Consider the following 21,068-nt stretch of genomic DNA (forward strand, 5'->3'; position numbering starts at 1 on the left):
GATGCTGCTCCTTCTCCGGCTCCAACTGCCGGGGTGGGGCTCCTCCATGGGGTTGATGGGGGCAGGCAGAGGGGATGTGTCATCTGCCCCCAGGAGGTGGTGCAGCTCCCTGTAGTAGGAACAGGCCGTGCGTCCTGTCCCAGATCTCCACCTAGCATTGCGTGCCCAGGTATAGCCCTAGTAGAGTTTCTTCATCTTCGCCCACACCTGCTCCATGGTGTGGATAGGGCAGCCCCATGCCACCAGGGCGGTGGCCGGCTGGGAGTTGGTGGGGGCATTCATCTGCTTTATTTTGGGATCAAGGAGGGGCTCTATCCCCAGTGGTCCAACAGGGTCTGGACCTCAGCCCCAGTCCAGGTGGGGGCCTGATGCTTTGTGCCCTGGGGTGGCACTGAAGACCCCTCGGGCTGCTCCCTCGAAGGGCCAGGGGGGTCACAAGGGGCCTGGCTCTCTGCCATCTCTGAAAGCTGGCTTGAGAGGAGTGGCTCCATGGCATGGGGATGAGCATCATGCTGCTGGGCTGCTTCCACGTGCTCAGCCTCCTGCCATGGGGTTTCTGGAGCTCCCTGTGCCTTTAAGAATGGCTGGAGGCAGGGACCATGGACTCTGCTGGCTGTGGACAGGATGTCCACCCAGGGCAGTTGCACAGCACCCTTAGGGCCTTTTCTTTTGACAGAAGGCCCCTTGGAAAGTTCAGACCGGCTATCTGGCAACAGATCTCTGTCAACAGAGACGTTCCTCCTTGTGGGGCGCATGATAATGCTGCTCACGAAAGTGCTGTGTTCTGTCAATTTACTGTTGGCAGAATGCCTTGCGAATGTGGCTGCTCCTGGGTTTTGTCAACGAAACCCTCTAAACGTAGCCAGAGTGGAACCAAGTTAGTGACAGAGCTGGGCATAGAACACATGGGCGACATCTACACTTGCATTCTTCTTTCAAAAGAAGAGTGCAAATGAGGGAAATAAAAAATGCATATGAGGCACTGGTTTACATATCTCATGCTTCATTTGCATAATCTGTTTTCAGAAGAGATTCTGTTGAAAGAAAAGAAGCAGTGTAGACGGGGCACTTTCAAAAATAAACCCCATCTTCGAAAGAACCCTTCTTCCCGAAACAAAATAGGAAAACGGGTTCTTTTGAAGATGGGATGTAGTTTTGAAAGAGCCCCATCTACACTGCTTCCTTTCTTTTGAAAGAATCTCTTCTGAAAAAAGATTATGCAAATTAAGCATGAGATATGTAAATCTGTGCCTCATCTGCATTTTTGATTTCCCTCATTTTCACTCCTGTTTTGAAAGAGGAAAGCAAGTGCAGACGTAGCCGTGATATCTTGACTCAAAGTCCATTGCTTTAACCACTAGACAAATTCCAAATGGGGGTCAAGCAACTGAACTGGGGTAAAAACAACGCTATTTTCTGTAAAAAATATTAACGATAATGTCTAATTTTATGTATTTTTCCTCTTCCCAATTTCAGCGTGCCTACAGGTAGCAACAGTAATAGGCGCTTTCCTTGGTTACATGTTGGGATCATACTGTGCGGAACTGTATGTGGATCTGGGATTCACTGATATAGGTAATGAATATAAATTCTGTCTGTATTAACGAACAGGGAAGATTTGTGTATATTTCATCGTCACCAGGGCTTGCAGTTTTATGCCAGTTTGTTAGTAGTACTTTTCTGATGGGAAATCCTATGTTGTTCAGTTCAACAAACCACCTGAATTCAAGCAAGAATGAAAGAATCTATCAAACGTATCGTCTGTGTCTACACTGACAAAAAACTTCGAAATGGCCATGCAAATGGCCATTTTAAAGGTTACTAATGAGGAGCTAAAATGCATATTCAGCACCTCATTAACATGCTGCTGGCTGCGGCACTTAAAAATTGCTGCGTTTCTCTCCTGTGCGGCTCATCCAGATGGAGACCCCACCAACTTCGAAATCCCCTTGTTCCTATTCCTTCCCACCTGCCTGTGGCATGCCTATATAAGGGCCAAGCACAAGCCTGAGGAATTCTGTCGTGGACCTTAACCTAAGGAAAGTGCTGGATTGGCACAAGGTAAAAGGGTGTAAGTGGGGCCCCTTGAATATCCTCCCCACTAGGTCTCTGGAGACACTGTGCCAAAATGCCGAAGCAGGAGTGGCTCCTGGTTTCTAATCTCTCATTGATGGGTTTTGTATCCTACAATCATAGGAACAAGCTCTCAGCTAGTGTAAACTGGTGCAGCTTCCCTGGACTCCTGAAAAGAGTTATATAGGGGGTACTGATATGAGCCTCAGTGGAGTTGAACCAGTTTTAACAAGCAGAGAACTTAGCCCTTAAAAAGATCAGAAATGTACCATTTCTTAAGCAAAGACCAAGCTATTTTCAATTCACCCTGGATGAGAAGAATGAGGAAGAGGATTGTTTCTACTCGTCCTGTACATTGCGTTTGCCCCCATGGTGCTAACATTCATGTTTAATGACTCTTTACCCCACATTCAGCACAGTAGCAGAAAACCAGGCCCAAAGAGAGTAGCACTTCAGATATAGCTACCACTGAGTTATGCTACAGAAGATTTTAGGCCATTTTGAAGTTTTGTGCCGGTGTAGACGTAACCATCATCTGCTAAGGTATTCTCTCATCTGGGATAGCTTAACAATGGGGAAAAACCCCATGTATTCACAATAAAATATGGAGATTTGCATCTAAATTTGCATGAGGAGGGGATATTAGTGACATTCAGAAGCCAAATTTTAAGAGACACGTTGAATCTTTCAAACTGTTTTATTAATGAGATATGTGTTCATTTATTTTTAGAGGACGTGACTATAACACTTACTGATGCCCGTTGGGTTGGGGCATGGTGGCTGGGCATTCTGATGTGTGGATCAGTGACTCTGCTTACTGCAATACCTTTTTGCTTTCTGCCCAAATCCCTTCCCAAGGAAGGACAAGTAAGAGATACAGAGTTATTAAGTTCAAGAAGCGCATCACAACCACAAGAGAGAGATGAAACTCAACACAAATTTAGAATGAATGAACTCACTAAAGGTAAGTTCAGCTAACTATCTCCTGAACAGACCACTGTCCTTATATAGTAGAATGCATTAAAATTAGCAAGAGTGCTAGGGAAATCTTTCTTTACTCTCAGAGGTTACGGCTACACTAGCCAAAAACTTCAAAATGGCCATGCAAATGGCCATTTCGAAGTTTACTAATGAAGCGCTGAAATACATATTCGGCACCTCATGAGCATGCGGGCTGCTGCGGCACTTTGAAATTGATGCAGCTCGCCGCCGCACAGCTTATCCAGACGGGGCTCCTTTTCGAAAGGACGCCGGCTACTTCAAAGTCCCCTTATTCCTATGAGCAGATAGGAATAAGGGGACTTCGAAGTAGCTGGGGTCCTTTCGAAAAGGAGCCCCATCTGGATGAGCCGCATGGCGGCGAGCCGCGTCTATTTCGAAGTGCCGCAGCTGCCCGCATGCTCATGAGGCGCTGAATATGTATTTCAGCGCATCATTAGTAAACTTGGAAATGGCCATTTGCATGGCTATTTCGAAGTTTTTGGCTAGTGTAGACACGGCCAGGGACTTGACATTGTGGCTGTGTCTACACTTGCATTTCTCTTTCAAAAGAAGCATGCAAATGAGGGAAATCGGAAATGCAAATGAGGTGCAGATTTACATATCTGACACCCAATTGTTGTATTCTTTCGAAAGAGGAAAAGCAGTGTAGATGTGGCTCTTTTGAAAGTAAACCCCATCTTCGAAAGAGCCGTGTCTACACGGCTTTTCTTCTTTCAAAAAAGCTCTTTCAAAAGAAGAATATGCAAATGAGGTGCCGATGTATAATCTGCACCTCATTTGCATTTTTGATTTCCCTCATTTGCATGCTTCTTTTGAAAGAGGAATGCCAGTGTAGACACAGCCTATGAGATTGAGATCCAGAGTCACCTGCTGCTTCTCCCAAATTTCAGGGGTAATAGTTTTGGGAATTTTGTTTCCAGCCAGCCATCACTTATGACTAGAGCTGGGCAAAGCTATTGTGCCCTGGCAAAGCTTAGAGCAAGGGTGGCCAACCTTTTTTCAACAGGGGAACACAGCAATTTTTTACATGTTCCGGGGGCCGAACACAAAATCGCCCCAACCACCACCACCCCATCTCCAGGCTTAATCCCCCTCCCAGACCCAAACCACCTGCTGCAAACCTGGGATTAATTTACCCAAGAGCTTCATGTACTGCTGCCCTCGCTGCTCCTTTGGCAGACTGCTCTTCATTGGGGCTGTGTGGCTTCCCCCAGCTCTCCTACTCCATGAACTTTGCAGCAGGGGCAGCTCACAGCACCTCACTGCACTGAAAAAACTGGACTCAAATGAATTGCTTAACAGCTGGATCCCTCCAGCCAGCCATTGATCCAATTAAATAGAGTTCTACTCCAGTGTTTCTCAACCTTTTTTTATGAAGTGTCCCTTTAAAAATTATAAGTACCTCTAGTAGTCACAATTTTCAGACATTCAAAATCCTCAGTTTCCTTCCCCTCCACCAGATTCAAGCATCTGAAGCCCCTGCCTGCTTAAACCCAATTCCACCTGCCCTCCTCCAAAGACAGACAGCCCCAGCCCTCCACTTTAACCAATTCTCCACCCCCCAGAGCCAGGCGCCCCCCAGCGCCCGTGCTTTAACCCAGTCCCTGCCTTTTCCCCTCGCTTACTCCAGATCCAGTTCCCCACTGCTATAAGCCAATGCCGGTGACTTACTGGAGCCACTGTTGTTGCTGCTGCCCCCATCACCACTACCACACATTTCTCTTTCCAAGTGCTGGGGAGGGACGCGTGCACAGAGCAGCACAGTGCTTTTGTGGCTCTGAACATTTATTGTTCAAAGAGCTGCATGCACCTCCAGTGTGCTTATCCCCTGCTGCTTCTCTCTGCCACTGCTGCACTGTATGGGAGTTGGAGAAGGAGTCAGGTGGTAGAGACAGGATCCACAAATGGCTCCTTAAAGAGCCACATGTGGCTGAGAGCCGCCCAGCCACCTTTTACAAATGGTGCTGTTGGTGCTCCACGGGCTGGATAAAAAGGGTCTGTGGTCCGGATTCTGGCCTGCAGGTCACGTGTTCAATACCCTTGGTTTAGACGATGAAACTGTAAAAAATCACAGGGGCTGTGTCCACATTAGCTCCCAACTTTGAAGGAAGCATGGTAAGGAGGGTGTCGGGAGATTATTAAAGTGCCAGCTTGAATGTAGCCATGGCTAACCCACAGGCACTTCAAAGTGCCCGGGCACTCCAAAGTACCTATGGGTTAGCTGTGTCTACACGTGAGCTGGCACTTCAAAGTTTACAACTTTGAAGTTGCCATGGGGGAGAATTAGCTTAATGAAGTGCTGCATATGCAGCACTTCATTAATAATCTCCCGACACCCTACTTACCATGCTCCCTTCAAAGTTAGGAGCTAGTGTAGACACAGCCAGGAAGTAGCAAATCTTAGAAGGTGAATTCCCCCCTGCTTCTGTGTCTATATTGTGAGACTGATCGTCTAGCCCTCATTTACTGAACATGGGCAAGCCTGATGCAGCACTTCAATCCCAACTGAATCCTCAAAAAAGATCTACAAAGCACTAACTGGTTGACTGACCTCTGAAAACAGGTGAGTTAGACCCAGAAAGATTTACTAACTTTTTTATTGTTGCTTGGATATAAATAATAAGGTTTAGATTTGCACATTTCCTGATTTCCTATATGTGTTATAGCTTGTTTTTTCCCTTTTAAATTTCTGTACGTCTTCAAGCTCTCTATATTAGCCCTCTAGGAACATAAATAAATACAATTTGTCATAGGAGAATATTGTCAAAAGTGACTAGTGGTACTGAATGTCCCAACAGACACATTTAACAGGCCCTAATTTTTAGAAAGTGCTGAACGCATGCCCTCTGAAAATCTGATCTCTTGAAGATGTCAAGATGGATGCCTCTTTGCATTTAATGTACCCAATGTCATGAGTTACTTTTAAAAATCTGACCTATATTAAATCTTTACTTTGCTATATACAGGGTCCTTTTGTTTCATTTACCATGTCCAAAAATCAATACCCAGGTTCCCCTCAAGAAGTAGTCTTTTGACAATGAAGAAAAGTGTCCGTTCCGTATCTCAGCATTTCTAATCCCGTGGTGTTATTTCAGAGCCCTCTTCTTGCTGTTATCATTCACAGCAGCACTTTTTATTGTATTTATGTGGAAGTCCACTGACCCTGAAAACCCCTGATTAAAACGTGTCTTGGTTTCAAGTGAAAAATCTATTTTGTGTAGTTTAACTGAACACTCCCATTCGTTTCCTGGATGTTTTGATCCTAGTCCATTCAGCATCTACAAAAAAGGCAGCCTGCTCATAGGATGTGTGCTATTAGTGCCATTTGATTATTTACTATAAACTAAACTATATCGTGAGACTGATCGTCTAACCCTCATTTACTGAACAGCTAACCCTCCTTCCCTTAAAGGGTACATTTACATGAAAAGCACTGCTGGGGTCATTGGTCTTGAAACATTTCTTGACAATAGACCATCATGGTAGATGGTGCAAAAAATGAAACAGAGAGGAATTTTTTTAAAGATTTGGCTACTGATTCTGCAGGCTTTATTCAGGCAAAACTCTTAGAGAAACCCAGTCCCACTAACTTCAGTTGGAGGTTAAACTGAATGAGAAGTTCAGGATTAAGTTCTTAGAAGTGTGGTGGAGGAGCCAGGGATTAAATTGTAGGGAACCATTACGAGACCAGCAGTGCAGCATTTCAGGAATGTAAAATCTGAAAGAATAAGGAGATCTAGCTAGCCTGGTGTGGTGGAAAGAAGAGTTTATATCCATGTGTGTTTCATATATGCAAGTTATGCTTAAAAGATAATTAAATTGAGATGTGTGTGAATTCCACTGTGAAAGAAACATGCACCAAAGCAAGAACACCTGCATGGAAGGAATGAGGATAATAAAAGATCCTGTAGTGAAAATGGAGGGTTAGGGGAGACTGAAGCAAGAAGAGAGTCAATTACAGGTTTTGTTTTTAAGATGAGGGCAAGAAAACAAACCCAGAGGCTATGTCTACACCAGAAGCATGTGTTGACAGAGTAACCTCGACAGAACCTCTGTCAACAGAGTGCATTTACACACAACTTGCTCTGTCAACAGAGAACTACCAGACTGTACTGTCCTTTGGCGCCAGAAAGTGGAATGGCAGCTCTGCAAAGAGGGCTGCCCGGCAACCGGAAGCCCTCTCTGTCGACAGAAGTGTCCACACTGCACTTTTGTCAACAGTACGATGTCCAGAGATGTTTCAAATTTTTGAGGGATAATACTGTCAGGGAAAATGCAGAGTTCTGATGACAGAATGCTGTAAGTGTGTAGACGTTCCCTGAGTTATATCGTCAGAAGGGCCCTGCTGTCGACAAAACTCTCCAGTGTAGACCCAGCCAGAATGAGTTAATGCTGGCCAAGTGGTTTATGAGCCATCAGAATGACTTATACAAATACATCATGATAAAAAGAGAGAGAGAGAAGCACTCACTTGTGCTTTAGTGCAGTTCGTTACATTGGGATTGGGGTGTGATGGGTTAAGTGAGGGATATCCAGAATTGTCAAAAGACCCTCTGGGGCCCTTCCAGATGGAGTTAGTTTCATTACATCTGTGGCCACTGACCAAATCCAGGATCAAACTGGATCTAATTTAGGGCCGCCCCTACTTCCCTTCTTCCTCAGCTACACTGAGCAAAGTCATTTTGTAAAGCTTCCTAATAACTTGTTATATTTTTTCATTCCAGATTTCATCCCATTCCTCAGAAGCCTGTTTTACAACACAGTTTATATGTTGTTTATACTGATAAGTGTGCTGCAGTTCAGTGCTTTCATTGGCATGATATCCTTCATGCCGAAATATTTGGAACAACAGTATGGGAAATCTGCATCCCAGGCTCTCTATTTATTAGGTACACTCCCATTCTATCTCATTTTAGTGACCAGCTAGTGACGTCACTGAGGGTTTTATATGATACAAATTTGCACAACAAGAAAGACTTATTTGCTTGTATCTTCCTAGGTGTTTACAGCTTACCAATTATAAGCGCTGGATATTTTCTTGGTGGCTTACTAATGAAAAAATTCAAGATAAATACCTTTCAAGCTGCCAACATAGCCTTCTGGATCTCTTTAACTGAATACCTGATCTTCTTTACTGCTTTTTACACTGTCTGTGAAAATGTTCCAGTTGCTGGTCTAACAGTCTCCTATGAAGGGTAAGTTCTTTAAATCACAACACAGAAACAATCCATCCTCCCCTTATCATAAAACAGTTTCTAGTTAGAAATGGGCCAAGGAGGCCTAAGTTTGGTTTTGTAGAACAAAACCAGGGACACTTTAGATTCAGGTTCTTATTTATCCCAACCCCTCAGTACTCAAGAGGCAAAGGCAGTGAGTTTTATTCTCCCTCCCCCACTCACCCTCCCAACCTTTATATAAAACAATAGCATTTTTGATGTTAGTCAACACAGTGGGTTAAGTCCACTGACTACACCCCTTGGAAGATGAATTACTGTAACCCTTAAACAAAAGTGGGATTGAAGTGATAGAGGTGGAAGTGCTGTAGTTCAGCAGTGTTCATGTGTTCTGAACACTTTAGCTGTGTCTACATGTCAGCGCCCTTTCGAAAGGGCGAAAATCGAAGTTCAGCTTTCGAAAAAGCGGCCATTGAAAGGGAGCGCCCACCGCCATTTTTCAGATCGGCATTCCGATCTGCTCTTTCAAAGTGCCACCGAGGTCTTTCGAAAGGGAGCGTCCACACGGCTCCAAACCCTCTTTCAAAAGAAGGGAGGCAGGAAATGCTGCAGACGGGGTCCTATGGCCAACAAGCCCTTCCAGGGCCACAGCCAACCGCTTCCTCTAAAGGGCTCAGCCCTCCGCCCTCCCCTCCGCACGAGCTGAGTGCTGCCCAGCCTGTCTCAGCCCGACAGAGCCCACTCGTGCCCACCATGGAGGCCCAGCGACAGCTCCTGCAGGAGGATGCCTTCATCATGGACGCCTTGCTGGCAGTGCTGTGCACCATCGCTGCAGCTGCACCCGAGCTCATCGGGTGGCTACGCAGTCTCCCCGGGGCCATGGGGATCCCCCCACTGGGGCACCGCCGGGTGCCCCCCGGGTGCCCCGATGCCTCTGGACCCACCCCAGCAGCACCGACTGGTGGGAGAGCATGGTGCTAGGGAAGTGGGGTGAGGAAAGGTGGCTGCGGAACTTCCTCATGTCAAGGCAGACCTTTGATGAGGTCTGCCACTGGCTTTCCCCCCCGCACTCCGGCACCACGACACCTGCATGCGGCCAGCCCTCACCTAGGAGAAACAGGTCGCGATCGCCATCTGGAAGCTGGCCACCCCAGATTCCTATTGCTCCGTGGGACAGCAGTTCGGGGTGGGCAAGGCCACCGTCGGGGCTGTACTTATGGAGGTAAGGTGGGGCCGGGCAGGCGGGGGGGCTGGGGCAAAGGGAACCCTTCCCTGCAAGGGGCTGGATGGGGCAGGGGCTGGACAGGGGGCGGGGGCTGCACAGGTCAGGGGCCGGACGGAAGGGGGCAGAATGGGCCCAAGGCGGGGGGCAACGGCTGCCACACCCGCACTAGAGCACGTTCCCCTTTCCCCTCTGCAGGTCGTCAGGGCTGTCAACGTGATGCTGCTCCATAGGGTCATCTGCCTGGGGGATGTGGACAACACCATTGCTGGCTTCCAGGACTTGGGCTTTCTGAACTGCATTGGTGCTTTGGATGGCACATGCATCCCCATCCACGCCCCAACACACAGCGCCGGCCAGTACGTGAACTGAAAGAGCTACCATTGGGTGGTGCTGCAGGTCCTGGTGGACGTGAGGGGCTGGTTCACCAACCTCTACGTGGGCTGGGCTGGCTGCACCCATGATGTCTGGGTCTTCCGGAACTCCGGCCTCTGCTACTGCATGGGGGCCGGCACCTTTGTCCGCCAGAGTGAGATCCCCATGGCAGAGGATGTCACCATGCCGCTCTGCATGGTGGCAGATGCGGCGTACCCCCCTCTGCAGCCATGGCTCATGAGGCCTTACACAGGACACCTCGACCCCACCTGGGAGGCATTCAATCAGTGCCTCAACCATGCCAGCAACGTGGTGGAGTGGGCCTTCGGGTGCCTAAATGGGCGGTGGAGGTGCCTCCTCACACAGCTGGAGGTCAGGGTCCCCAGCGTGCCCCAGGTGGTGGGCGCCTGTTGTGTCCTCCACAACATTGAGGGAAAGGGGGATGCCTATGTCCTTGGGGGGGACCCTCTGGCTGGCGCTGTCTATGAGCAGCCGGGTGCTGCCCCCATCCTCCAGGCCCACCGGGATGGCCACCGCATTCGGGAGGCCCTCAAGCAGGACTTTGCCGATGGCCACCTCTGACCCACACGCACGCCCACATCCCATGCACATCTGTCACCCACCATCCCTGCCACCCCCATCCCCACTAGCACTGCACCCACACATCCACCAGCCACCAAGGAGCACAGCATGGAGTGGTGATAAAGAAACATTTCTATAATTGGGTGTTCATAAATATGTACGGGGGAAACCTAACTTGGAGGGGGAAACCAAACTCAGAGGGGGGCGAGGTGCTCATTGCGGGGCAGAGGTGGTGGGCTGCGAACCCCGTTGGCCCCTGGAACCCCTGCCCCCCTGGGAGCGGGGTCCCTGGTGGGGGAGGGGAGGGTGCTGGTAGCACTGGCAAATATTGCTGGCGGGCGGGCCTGGTGGGGGCAGAGGGGGCAGGCTTGGTGGGGCGGAGGGGGCAGGGCCAGCAGAGGGAGATGCCGGGGGGGGGCCAGGAGTGGGCCACAGTGGCTGTGTGCTCCTGCACAGCGTGGCCAATGCCCTCAAGGGTGTCCAGTAGTCTATCCCAGGCCACCCTCCGCCACTCCATTCCGGCCTGGGTAAGCTGGAGGTGCTCCTCGGCCACCTTAGCCTTGCGCTGGGTGGTTCGGTCTTTCTTGGCCCAGTGGGGGGCCGTCCAGCCACGGCCCCGACGGCACACTGCCTGGGATGGAGTCTGGACACCTCTGACGGCTGTGGGTGGGCTCTCCGGGACGAGGGATGGCGTGGGGCTCTCCTGGCCCATGGATGGTGCGGCTGTGTGAAGAGGAGAAGAGCATGTCAGTAGTGTGCCCTGGACGGAAGGGACCCATCTGTGGCCTACCTGCCTGAGCCCACCCCATGGCCCCCCTCCAAGGGACAATGAACCCTCCAGGGAGCACCGACCAGTGCCCTCCCCGGGACTGCGCCTCCCAGCCTGGGTGTGATTCCAGAGGTCTCTCCCACAGGCAGCCCTTCCCGGTCTGCAGTGCAAGGGCCAAGGGCTCCATCTGGCACCGACTGGCCACCACCCCTGTGTGGCTTACAGCATGGTCCACTGGGGGCGGGTGCTGAGCGTCGCTGGTGTGGCACCGCGTGGTGCCGCATCCCATGTGGAGGCTGGCCTGTGTGTGGTCCAGGACCACCGGTTCCGTGTGCAGGCACCTAGCCATTGCATCGTCCCCACCTGAGGAGTAGGTGTGCACCCCTCCCTGGACGTACCTGAGGATCCCTCGGTGACATCCACAGATGTCTGGCCCTCGGTTGCCCAGCTGGAGGAGCAGGAGGGGATCACTATGGTCAGCTCCCCCTCCTCACTGGACCAGTCCGTGGTCCCCTCACCCTCCTGGGTCCCCAATCAGGGCTGCTCCTCCACCTCCTCCAGCTGCAGCTCCTCCCCGGAGGTGTCCAGGAAAGCCATGGGGGTGAAGCCTCCTGGGGCCCCAGGATGCTCTGTAGCTCCCTGTAGAAGGGGCAAGTCGCTGGTCCTGCCCCAGTACATCCAGCCTGGTCCCTGGCCCGGGCATATCTCTGGCACAGCTCTTTTACCTTGGAGCCTACCTGCTCCGCAGTGCACTCCGGGTCGCCCCTGGTGTGGAGGCCCATTGCCAGGCAGCCGAAGGCTGCAGTATTGCGCCACTTCACGCCCATGTGGTGCAGCACCTCCTTGTCCTGCCAGAGGCCAAGGAGGTCCCGGAGCTCCCTCTCTGTCCAGTAGGGGGCCCTTTTTTTTTCTCTCCCTGGGAGTCTTGCAGGGGCTCGGGGAGGGGGTCATGGGGCTCGTGGGGGGGCTGGCTACTTGCCATGCAGGTGCTGGAGCGTCAGGCTGGCGCGCGTGTGCAGGCTGCTCCAAGCACGCTCTCAGCTTCCTGCCGCGGGTTTCCTGCATGCGCGTGGCTTTAAGGCAGCTGAACGCAGGAACCATAGAGCCCCACTGCTGCTGGCTGGAGCGGCCCCGCACTTCAGCTGACAGGTGCCATGGTGGACCTGTATTTCGAAAGAGCGGACTGTGCAGCGTGTACACGTGTACTCTTTTGATTTATTACTTCGAAAGGGAGCAATCTTCCCTATACGGGATCGGGGTTCGGATTTCGAAGTCTGGGCCCCATTGTTTCGATTCTCTTTTGAAAGACGGGTTTGCACGTGTGGATGCTCCTCCCGCTCTTTCAAAAAAGGGCCATTTATTTTGAATTTTTGTGCACGTGTAGACACAGCTTTTGACAGTATTTCTCAACCTTTTTTAATGAGAATTATAAGTGCCTCCAGTACCCATAATTCATTTTTATTTCTCTATCTGTCACGTGAGAGAGATTTAAGTTAGATATATAATACATGGCTCAATGCATTCTCCCTCCCTTCCCCAGAGCCAGGCATCCCTACCCACCCTGCTCTAACCCCGTTCCCTTCCTCCAGAGCCAGGCACCCCCATTCCCCCATACCTCCTCCTGGGCCAGGCACCCCACATTCCCTCCCATCCTCCCCCTGCTCTATGCCAATGCCTGGTACTCACTGGATCCACAGCCGCTGCCATGTGCTTCTCCCTTCAGCCACTAGGGCATGCGTGCAAAGTGGCAGTTAGCACTTCCATGCAACAATATGGCACATATGATGGCACATATGATGAAAACAAAAATACACATATGATTGCATGTCCCACTAGTACCTGTGACTAATAAAATTGCATGTTACGTTAGTTGCAAGTGTCAGTGGCCAGTTATGTGTTCAGCCAACCATTTTTACATATGCAATTGCTCTAACTTTGAAGGACCTACAGGAGCTTGTTAGCTAAACGTCATTTTCCTGTAGATAATGTAGCATACTTTATCTGCAGTTTCTTGATTTGAAGGTTGCCATTAATCTGCATGTGTGTGCCTGTGTTTATACAAACCTGTACTTACATATACATGCACACCTGGCAGGATAAGCACCACAGGCTATGAAAGTAAAGTTCTGCAGTAGTCATAGCATATCACGGTAGACTCTATGATGTACTGATCCAAAAATTTACAACAGAAGAAAGATTAAACCTAAGGCTGTGTCTACAGCTGCATTCTTCTTTCAAAAGAGGTACGCAAATGAGGTAAAGAGAAAATGCATATGAGGTATAAATTTGCATATCTGACACCTCATTTGCATATTCTTTTCTTGAAATAGCTTCTTTCGAAAGAAGAAAAACAGTGTAGATACTGCTCTTTCGAAAGTAAACACCATCTTCGAAAGAATCCTTCTTCCCTTTCTTTATGGGAAGAAGGATTCTTTCAGAGATGGGGTTTACTTTCGAAACAGCAGTGTCTACACTGCTTTTTGTCTTTCAAAAGCTCTTTTGAAATAAGAATATGAAAATGAGGTGTCAGACATGCAAATTTATACCTCGCTTGCATTTCGATGTACCTAATTTGTGTACTTCTGTTGAAAGAAGAATGCAAGTGTAGACACAGCCTAAGGCTATGTCTACACTACAAACATCTGTCAACAGAATTTACCGTCGACAGGGAAATCGCGACAGAAGGTCTGTCAACAGATTGCATCGACACACAACTTGCTCTCTCGACAGAGAACTGCCAGACTGCACTGCCCTCTGGTGCCAGAAGGCAGAATGGCAGCTCTGCAAAGAGGGCTGCCGGGCATCCGGAAGCCCTCTCTGTCAACAGAAGTGTCTACACTGCACTTGTGTCGACAGTACTCTGCCGACAGATTATTGTGCCTCAAATTTTTGAGGGATAATACTGTCGATGCAAATGCAGTGTTCTGTCAAGACTGTGCTGACAGAAGGATTCAAGTATGTAGACACTCCCTGAGTTCTGTCGACAGAAGGCCCCTTCTGTTGACAAAGCTGTCTAGTGTAGACCCACCCAAAGGGTCTTAGCAGCAGGGTTGACAGCCCAAGCAGGGTGGGGAGTGGGGCTCAGTGTTCCCAGAAAGGGCAGGGCCAAGGCTGGAAGGAGCAGCAGTTCAAGGGAGCCTCGAGCTCTGGCTACCAGCACTGCTACTGCTGGGCCCCTCCCCTTAAGCTCTCCCTCCGCCTCATTAACAGCCCTGGGTCTGAGCAATGCCTGTTGTAAGGGAGAAGTGAAGGGCTCAGTTCTGGAGAAGCTGCTGACCTACTGAGAGGGTTTTATGTAGTCAGGGATGAGAAGCTTTTATTGGGTGAGTGTTGCTGTTTTAGGCAGTAGTGATGGTTGTTTTTTAATTCTTAAATTGTTTATTCACCTTCTAAATATATTTCAGAATAGAACAGCTCTCATACATGGAAACAAGCCTAATTTCTGACTGCAACAATGATTGTGATTGCTCAACTAAAGTGTGGGATCCTGTTTGTGGGGAGAATGGAATAACATATATTTCACCATGTCTTGCTGGTTGTAGAGCATCAGATGGAACAAGAAAACATACAGTAAGGCACATCAGCTCAAATTTTGCAATCTGGATAGCGTGGTGCAAGTGGATATGTACATATACATTTGACTACGATTTTACAGAGTGATAATTAGAGTTGGGAAAAAGTGGTTTGGATACAATAAGAACTGACCTGACCCTTTGCCTCAAATTCAGACTGAATCTGAAAACTTGAAGCTTGGAGAAGTTCAATAAAATTTAAAGAAAACAAAACATTGAACAATCCTCGTGTCTTTTATGGCACAGATGGAAGTGGAAATATCAAAACGCCATGTGAAAAATTAGTCCTGTGGTATTTCCCACTTATCTGAAATCTGGAAGCACCAGTGTTTAAAGTGCTCTAAAAGGTGGAAAATTTATTTGGAAGCAGCAGCTTTGGTAAGATAGTGCTTAAAGTGTACCCCTCAGCAACAAAGTGCAATTTTAATTTGTGGGAGGTAAAGTTTTTGACCCTGGAACCTCCCATACACATGTTTTAAACCCTGGGAAGCACTAGAAATCTCACAACAATAATAGCATTTTAAAGCAGGGATATAATCATTTCTAACATTCTGTAGGATGGCTAATAAACAAAGAAAAATTTTGTGGAGAAGTCATTATCTCAATACTGTAAGAATTTTCCATAAGGATTTAATTATAAATTCTTATACACCAGTTGGTCCATGACTGAGAATGAGACCTGTAATACAACAAAATAAAAAGTAGACCAAAGAAGAGTTTAGAAAGCCTGAGAACCAATATAAATATTTCAAATAACTATGAGAACTCACAGAGAAATATATTTTTACACGTTGCTCACATTCGTTATTCTCTTGCTCTGTGAATTGATTTCAATGGGACCTCACACGGTGTAAGATACGTAAGCACATTGTTTTGGGCCTAAATGATTAAAACAATCTTTCAACAGGTGTTTGAAAATTGTACCTGTGTTGCAGCTTCAGGATTTTCATCTGGAAATGTCTCTGCAGTTCTTGGCCAGTGTGAAAAAGGAGCTGAGTGTGACATGATGCTTACATACTTTTTAGTATTATTATTAGTCTGTAACTTCATTTTCTCCTTTGGAGCCATGCCTGGATATATGGTTTTTATAAGGTACAGTAGAATGCCCTGGAAGCACCTGACTGGAAATTTTATACTGAGGTGGTGCATCCCTGCGAGTGGTGGAAGTTATTTGTTTTCCGATGCTGATTGTAGGGTTTTATATTTCAGGACAAGCCTTCCCAACTTTGGGAAGTGATTTTGCTTCTGCTCCAGATTAATGGGACACCCTTGAGTCAGTGCACTGAGATACCTTATCATGGTATATAATAAATTTAACTTACTGATCACCTGTACTCAGCATGCATATAAATGCAGCTTTGATATCACTTCCAACATCTGCTTCCATCTTATGAGCTCATTGCAAAATGGTAGATGGTGCAGTGGAGCTTTCCCCTCGTAGTTCAAAAGTCCTAGTCAAGGATCTAGAAAAGACATCTTCTTTTATGAGTGCTACTTAATCAGCATAATGGAGCCTTGTAATTAATGGCTTATATAGTGGATTCTGGAGTAATATGATGCAGAATTTGGTTGAAACACCAGTGGCAGTTTTGTTTCACATGTATATTTCCAATTTTGTTCAATATACAATGCAATTATCGCCTAGGTCTATAAAGCCTGAAGAAAAGTCACTTGGTGTGGGTATCCATACACTTGCTACACGAGTATTAGGTAAGAAATATTTTTAACCAGGCTGTGAGTGCAAACAAAGACAAATGCAGAGCAGTACACATCTCTATTTACCTGAAAAAACTCCTTTGGCCGGCTGGCACAGGAAGCATGGCCAGATACATAGGTTTAGCTTTAGATCTGGGTGAGATTTGAATGACAACTACAGTATATGGGTTTTTTTAACTGCAGTGTGTGCAAAATGCTGAACAAGCATCAAGAAAGAAACTGCTTAGGTGGGAAGAGGAGAAGGAGGCTAAGGAAGTAGAGCAGCATGTCTGAACTATAGAGAAAAGAAGATACAAACTGGACGGAATGCTACAGATCCTATCTTTATTCCATTAATCAGCAGAAAAGTGTGCTGCTTGAAAAACCATTGAAAAACATCTTACCTACCCTCACTGTTACACCTTTCTCTCCCTTATAGGTGGAATTCCATCTCCCATTTATTTTGGAGCTTTGATAGACACAACATGCTTGAAATGGGGATCTACGAAATGTGGTGGTAAAGGAGCATGTAGGTTGTATGATGTTGTCACATACAGGTACAGTTGCTTTTGCAAATCGATCTTTATCTATTCCTCTATTCTGTGTTCATCACTATAGTATCTGTGCTCTTGATCTCCCTCCAGCTGGCAAACCACGAACACTGGGCTATAGATATGGGCATAAACATGTTCATCGGTATCAATCTCATTCCCTGTACCTTTGCCAAGTATTTTGTTTTTCAGGAGCTTCTGACCAAAAGTTTCTTGTTATCGTATCATGCCCATATGTCACCCGTTTTATCACAAAGAATCCTAAGTGCTTTATAATGGTACAAGCATTATTATTCTAATTGCTTAGTTAATGAAAGAATTACCGCACTGCCAATGGGCCCTAGTGATGGACCAGGACCCCATTATGATAGGCGCTGTACAAACATAGGACAAAAAAGACAGGCATTGCTCCCCAGGGCTTCCAATTCTGAAATGCAGCTGCTGGTGTTGGGAAAAGTGGCAGCTGTTTAACAGCTGGCAAAAACACTGCCTAACATTATTGAGTAGGAAATGAAGGTGACTGTCTCCAAATGGTATCACAGACGTAGTTCACGTAGGTAGAATGTAATTATCCAAGTTGGAATTTGTCTAGGATACTGTGCCTATAGTTCTCTGTAATGCCACAAGAAATGTTGGGAGATCTTTAAAGACCACACATATTAAGCTCCTCAGTTGCATCTCACAGAAAAAATGGGCCTTTCAGGAAACAACTATCCACTAGACCTTAGTTTGGGTATTGATTCAATATAGGCTGGGAAGTAAGAATGCCACCTCCTAAATAACCCAAGAGTCACCTCATCTGTGTTCTGATCCAGTGTACAATGAGATTCAAAAGAACCAAAGCCCAAGCCTTTAGTGTACTTTTAGAGAAGCCAGGTTTTACACTGACAAGAACAAAAAGCTATATTCTAATGCTGCAAGCCGATACATTTTTAATGAATCACACCTTTTATTTCAGGCGGCTCAACCTGGGACTGCCAGCTATATTACATGGAGTATCCTACTTCCCATGTGTGTTAATTCTCCTTTTTTTAAAGAAGCAATTTAAATCTTCCGAAGGGAAGACCTTTAAGAGTTTGCCAATGGCAGTGGAGGCCATAGAAGAGCAAAATGACTGAAGAGAGAAGCATTCCAAAAGCTCACATTTTTGTGGGGCACATCATGAGATAGCTTCACAGCGTTAACTTAAGTATATCTTCACTAATGATTCGTGACTGAAATTACTGAACCCACTTGCACTGAGACTAACATAATTTCACAAAGCAAATTCTCAATTCACATCTTAAAAATATCAAATAGGCTGCATCTACACTAGCAAGTTCTTTCAGAAAATCCAGACTGTTTTCAAAAGAACACATGGAGTGTCTATGCACAAAATGAACTCTTTCAATCCAAAATCAAAAGAACGTGGCTTTTCTTTTGGAAGTCCTCTTCCACTCCTGGATCAGGAAGAACACCTTCTTTCAAAATCTTCTTTCGAAAGAAAGCATGTGTAGATGCCCAGAAGGCCATTTATTCAGAAGAGCAGGCCTTGTGGCACTGGATTTTTTGATTCCTGACCTGTTTTTTCAAAAGAGTGTGGGGCTGTGTGGATGCTCTGTATCGAAAGAGCGGATCGCTTTTTTGATCCACTTCTTTGTGTGTGGATGCGCTCTTTCGAAAGAAGTTTTTTCTGAAGAGATCTTCCAGGAGAACTTATTTTGAAAAAAACACTGTAATGTAGACATTGCCATAGAAGACAGTAAATAGGAAAAAGGTGTGTGAACGGTATAAAATAATGGAAGCGCTCAATATTACACTAACACAGCAAATGTCAGAAGCAAGTGATCTGAGGATAGTTCTGTGAATAAAAAACAGCTGAGGTGAAAACCTGGCTTTGGTGAAATCCTGGCTTCGGTGAAGCCTGTGTGACTTCTGCCGGGGAGTTCAGTAGGGTCAGGATTTCATCCTTGAGTTCTCCGTCCTGTCATGCACCACATACGCACTTTGTGGCCTTAAGTAAGTCATTTAATGGTTGTGTGCCTCTGTTTCCTAAGATGCAGATCATAGTTATGTGACCCATCCTGGATGAGCCCCCATCTGTAAAACCAACATCCGCAGGTCATCCACAGGTGGGATTGCACCTGCGACTTAAAGCTGCGTGCCTCTGCTGCGTGAGCCAATGGCCACCTAGCCAAGGCTGTAGCCTAGACTTCACTCTCCCTTCTCAGTGGTCTCAGTGCTTCTGGATTACATTTATTTCCCCTATTGGGAAGTGACACAACTATGGCCGATCTCTCTTTGCTAGGCACTCACAGTGGGCTGTTTTTGGATGCCAGCACTGGACCTGCTTACTGCTCGCTTGCTGAGTCCAGACAGCACCTCTGAAGGCAGACCCTCAAAGCACATATCCTGCATTCAGCACTCTCTCCTGAGAGCCTTGTTGACAAAGCGAGGAGAAAAAAAAAACCCTAAAAACCTCACTGACAGAGGACAAATCGCCCTAGACCCTCCACATTTGGGACCACACAGTGGCCACCCCACCTGTCCTGTGGATCGGAAGAACCCAGCAGATTATAGGCCCTGGTGTGGCAGTGGCAGTTGTGTCCTTCAGCCCTGCTCTCCACCATGGAGGTGGCAGGAGGTAGAGCAGCTCAGCAGCCTGCTCTGCTCCACCATATGGCCCTCCTGGCCAGCTTCTCTGCAGTGTCAGGAAACAGAGCGCCTGGCAGGGTGCTCCACTTCCCACTACTGCAGAGAAGTGAAGCATAGCAGCCAGCAGGGAGTCACAGCAGGGCACAGCAGGCTTCTGGGCTGCTCCAATTCCTGCCGCTTGTGTGGTGAATAGCGGATATACTAGGCCCTTGTAATGCCCCAGGCCACCTTGCTCATGGGAAGGGGTAAGGATACAGGGTAGGTACAGAGTAGGGGTCAAGCTTAGGGAAAGGGTGGAGCGCGAGAGGAGAGAGGCCTATGGCAGGGGGGTTGTCCCAGGCCCTGTGCCCCTCTCAGTATGGGCCGGCTCCTAGCTGTTTGCCGCTGTCCCTCCACATGAAGCTAACACCTGGGAGCCGCAGGGAGGGGCTGCTAAATAGCACATTTCTCCTTGTTTTACAATTTGTGCCTACCATTGTAAATGATAGAAGTCACTAATGCAGCACGGTTTGTGTTATTTGTGGATTTTTAATATTACTTTCATGTCTCTCATATGGAAGATGCTGTACTAAAGTTCTGAGCTGCAGCCAACCATATGTCAGAGGTTTGAACTCTTGACCTGTCATGTATATTATCACTGGAGCTTCAAATGCAGAGAACTTTCATGGACAGCGAGACTACCTATTAGACATTATCTGGATTTATCACTTGAATGCGTAAACCAAAATATTAAAAGTGAGCAAAAAGATCAGCTTAGTCATGTGTTTTGTGTGTATGCATGCTTGGGAGTGACAAGCCTGTGAAGATGTATGTAAGAGGCACCATCAGTTGAGATATAGTCTTTAAAATTGACATATATTCTTCAGCTCTGCCTCATAAACAGTTTCTATCTGTTCTTCTAGCTGTTTAATTTCACTTTCAAGTATCTATTTTGGCAAATATTTTTCAACCCAGTGTTTTGAAGCAGCAGCCTGAGAAGTATACATGTGCGTAGACTCTAAATCTGGGCTGCTGCTACCCGATGGCTTCCCCAGAAAGACCGGAATCTACTTCTGAACCCTTGATGAACCCTTTAAAGATAAAGAAAATGATTTATTAGATGATCACCCACTTCAGATCTGAGGAAGTGGGTCTGTTCCACAAAAGCTCATCATGTAATAAATCATTTTCTTAGTCATTAAAGTGCTACATGACTGCTGTTTTGTTTTGTTAGAATACAGACTAACCCCTCTGCCTCTCTGTTACCTTATGAACCTGTAAAGGACGAGGGACCTCTTCCTTAGAAGCTGGTGGGTGTAAGGGCCAGGAGTCCCTTTTCAGCCTAGAATGGGCAGGGAAAATGAGGAAGCTTGGATCCCTAATAAATCCTGTGTGATAACTGTATATAGCGGTTCTCAACTGTACTGTAAATGGTACTTG

The 21,068-nt window shown here is 47.2% G+C and overlaps 1 protein-coding gene across 2 annotated transcripts in view; it reads left to right on the forward strand.

The window, feature by feature from the left end:
* LOC142007173 (solute carrier organic anion transporter family member 1A2-like) overlaps positions 1–20,383 on the forward strand; it is a 37,433-nt gene extending 17,050 nt beyond the window's left edge. For both annotated transcript variants that reach the window (XM_074983726.1, XM_074983727.1), the window contains 9 exons: positions 1,477–1,575; positions 2,804–3,037; positions 7,800–7,964; positions 8,075–8,270; positions 14,602–14,767; positions 15,677–15,861; positions 16,415–16,479; positions 16,904–17,021; positions 17,974–20,383. In XM_074983726.1, coding sequence (XP_074839827.1) covers positions 1,477–1,575; positions 2,804–3,037; positions 7,800–7,964; positions 8,075–8,270; positions 14,602–14,767; positions 15,677–15,861; positions 16,415–16,479; positions 16,904–17,021; positions 17,974–18,133 — 1,388 coding nt within the window. In that variant the 3' untranslated portion in view covers positions 18,134–20,383. The remainder of the gene's footprint in view (positions 1–1,476; positions 1,576–2,803; positions 3,038–7,799; positions 7,965–8,074; positions 8,271–14,601; positions 14,768–15,676; positions 15,862–16,414; positions 16,480–16,903; positions 17,022–17,973) is intronic.
* Positions 20,384–21,068: the final 685 nt, after the last annotated feature.

The sequence above is a fragment of the Carettochelys insculpta genome, chromosome 1 (assembly GCF_033958435.1).
Source record: "Carettochelys insculpta isolate YL-2023 chromosome 1, ASM3395843v1, whole genome shotgun sequence".
Lineage (NCBI taxonomy): Eukaryota > Metazoa > Chordata > Testudines > Carettochelyidae > Carettochelys > Carettochelys insculpta.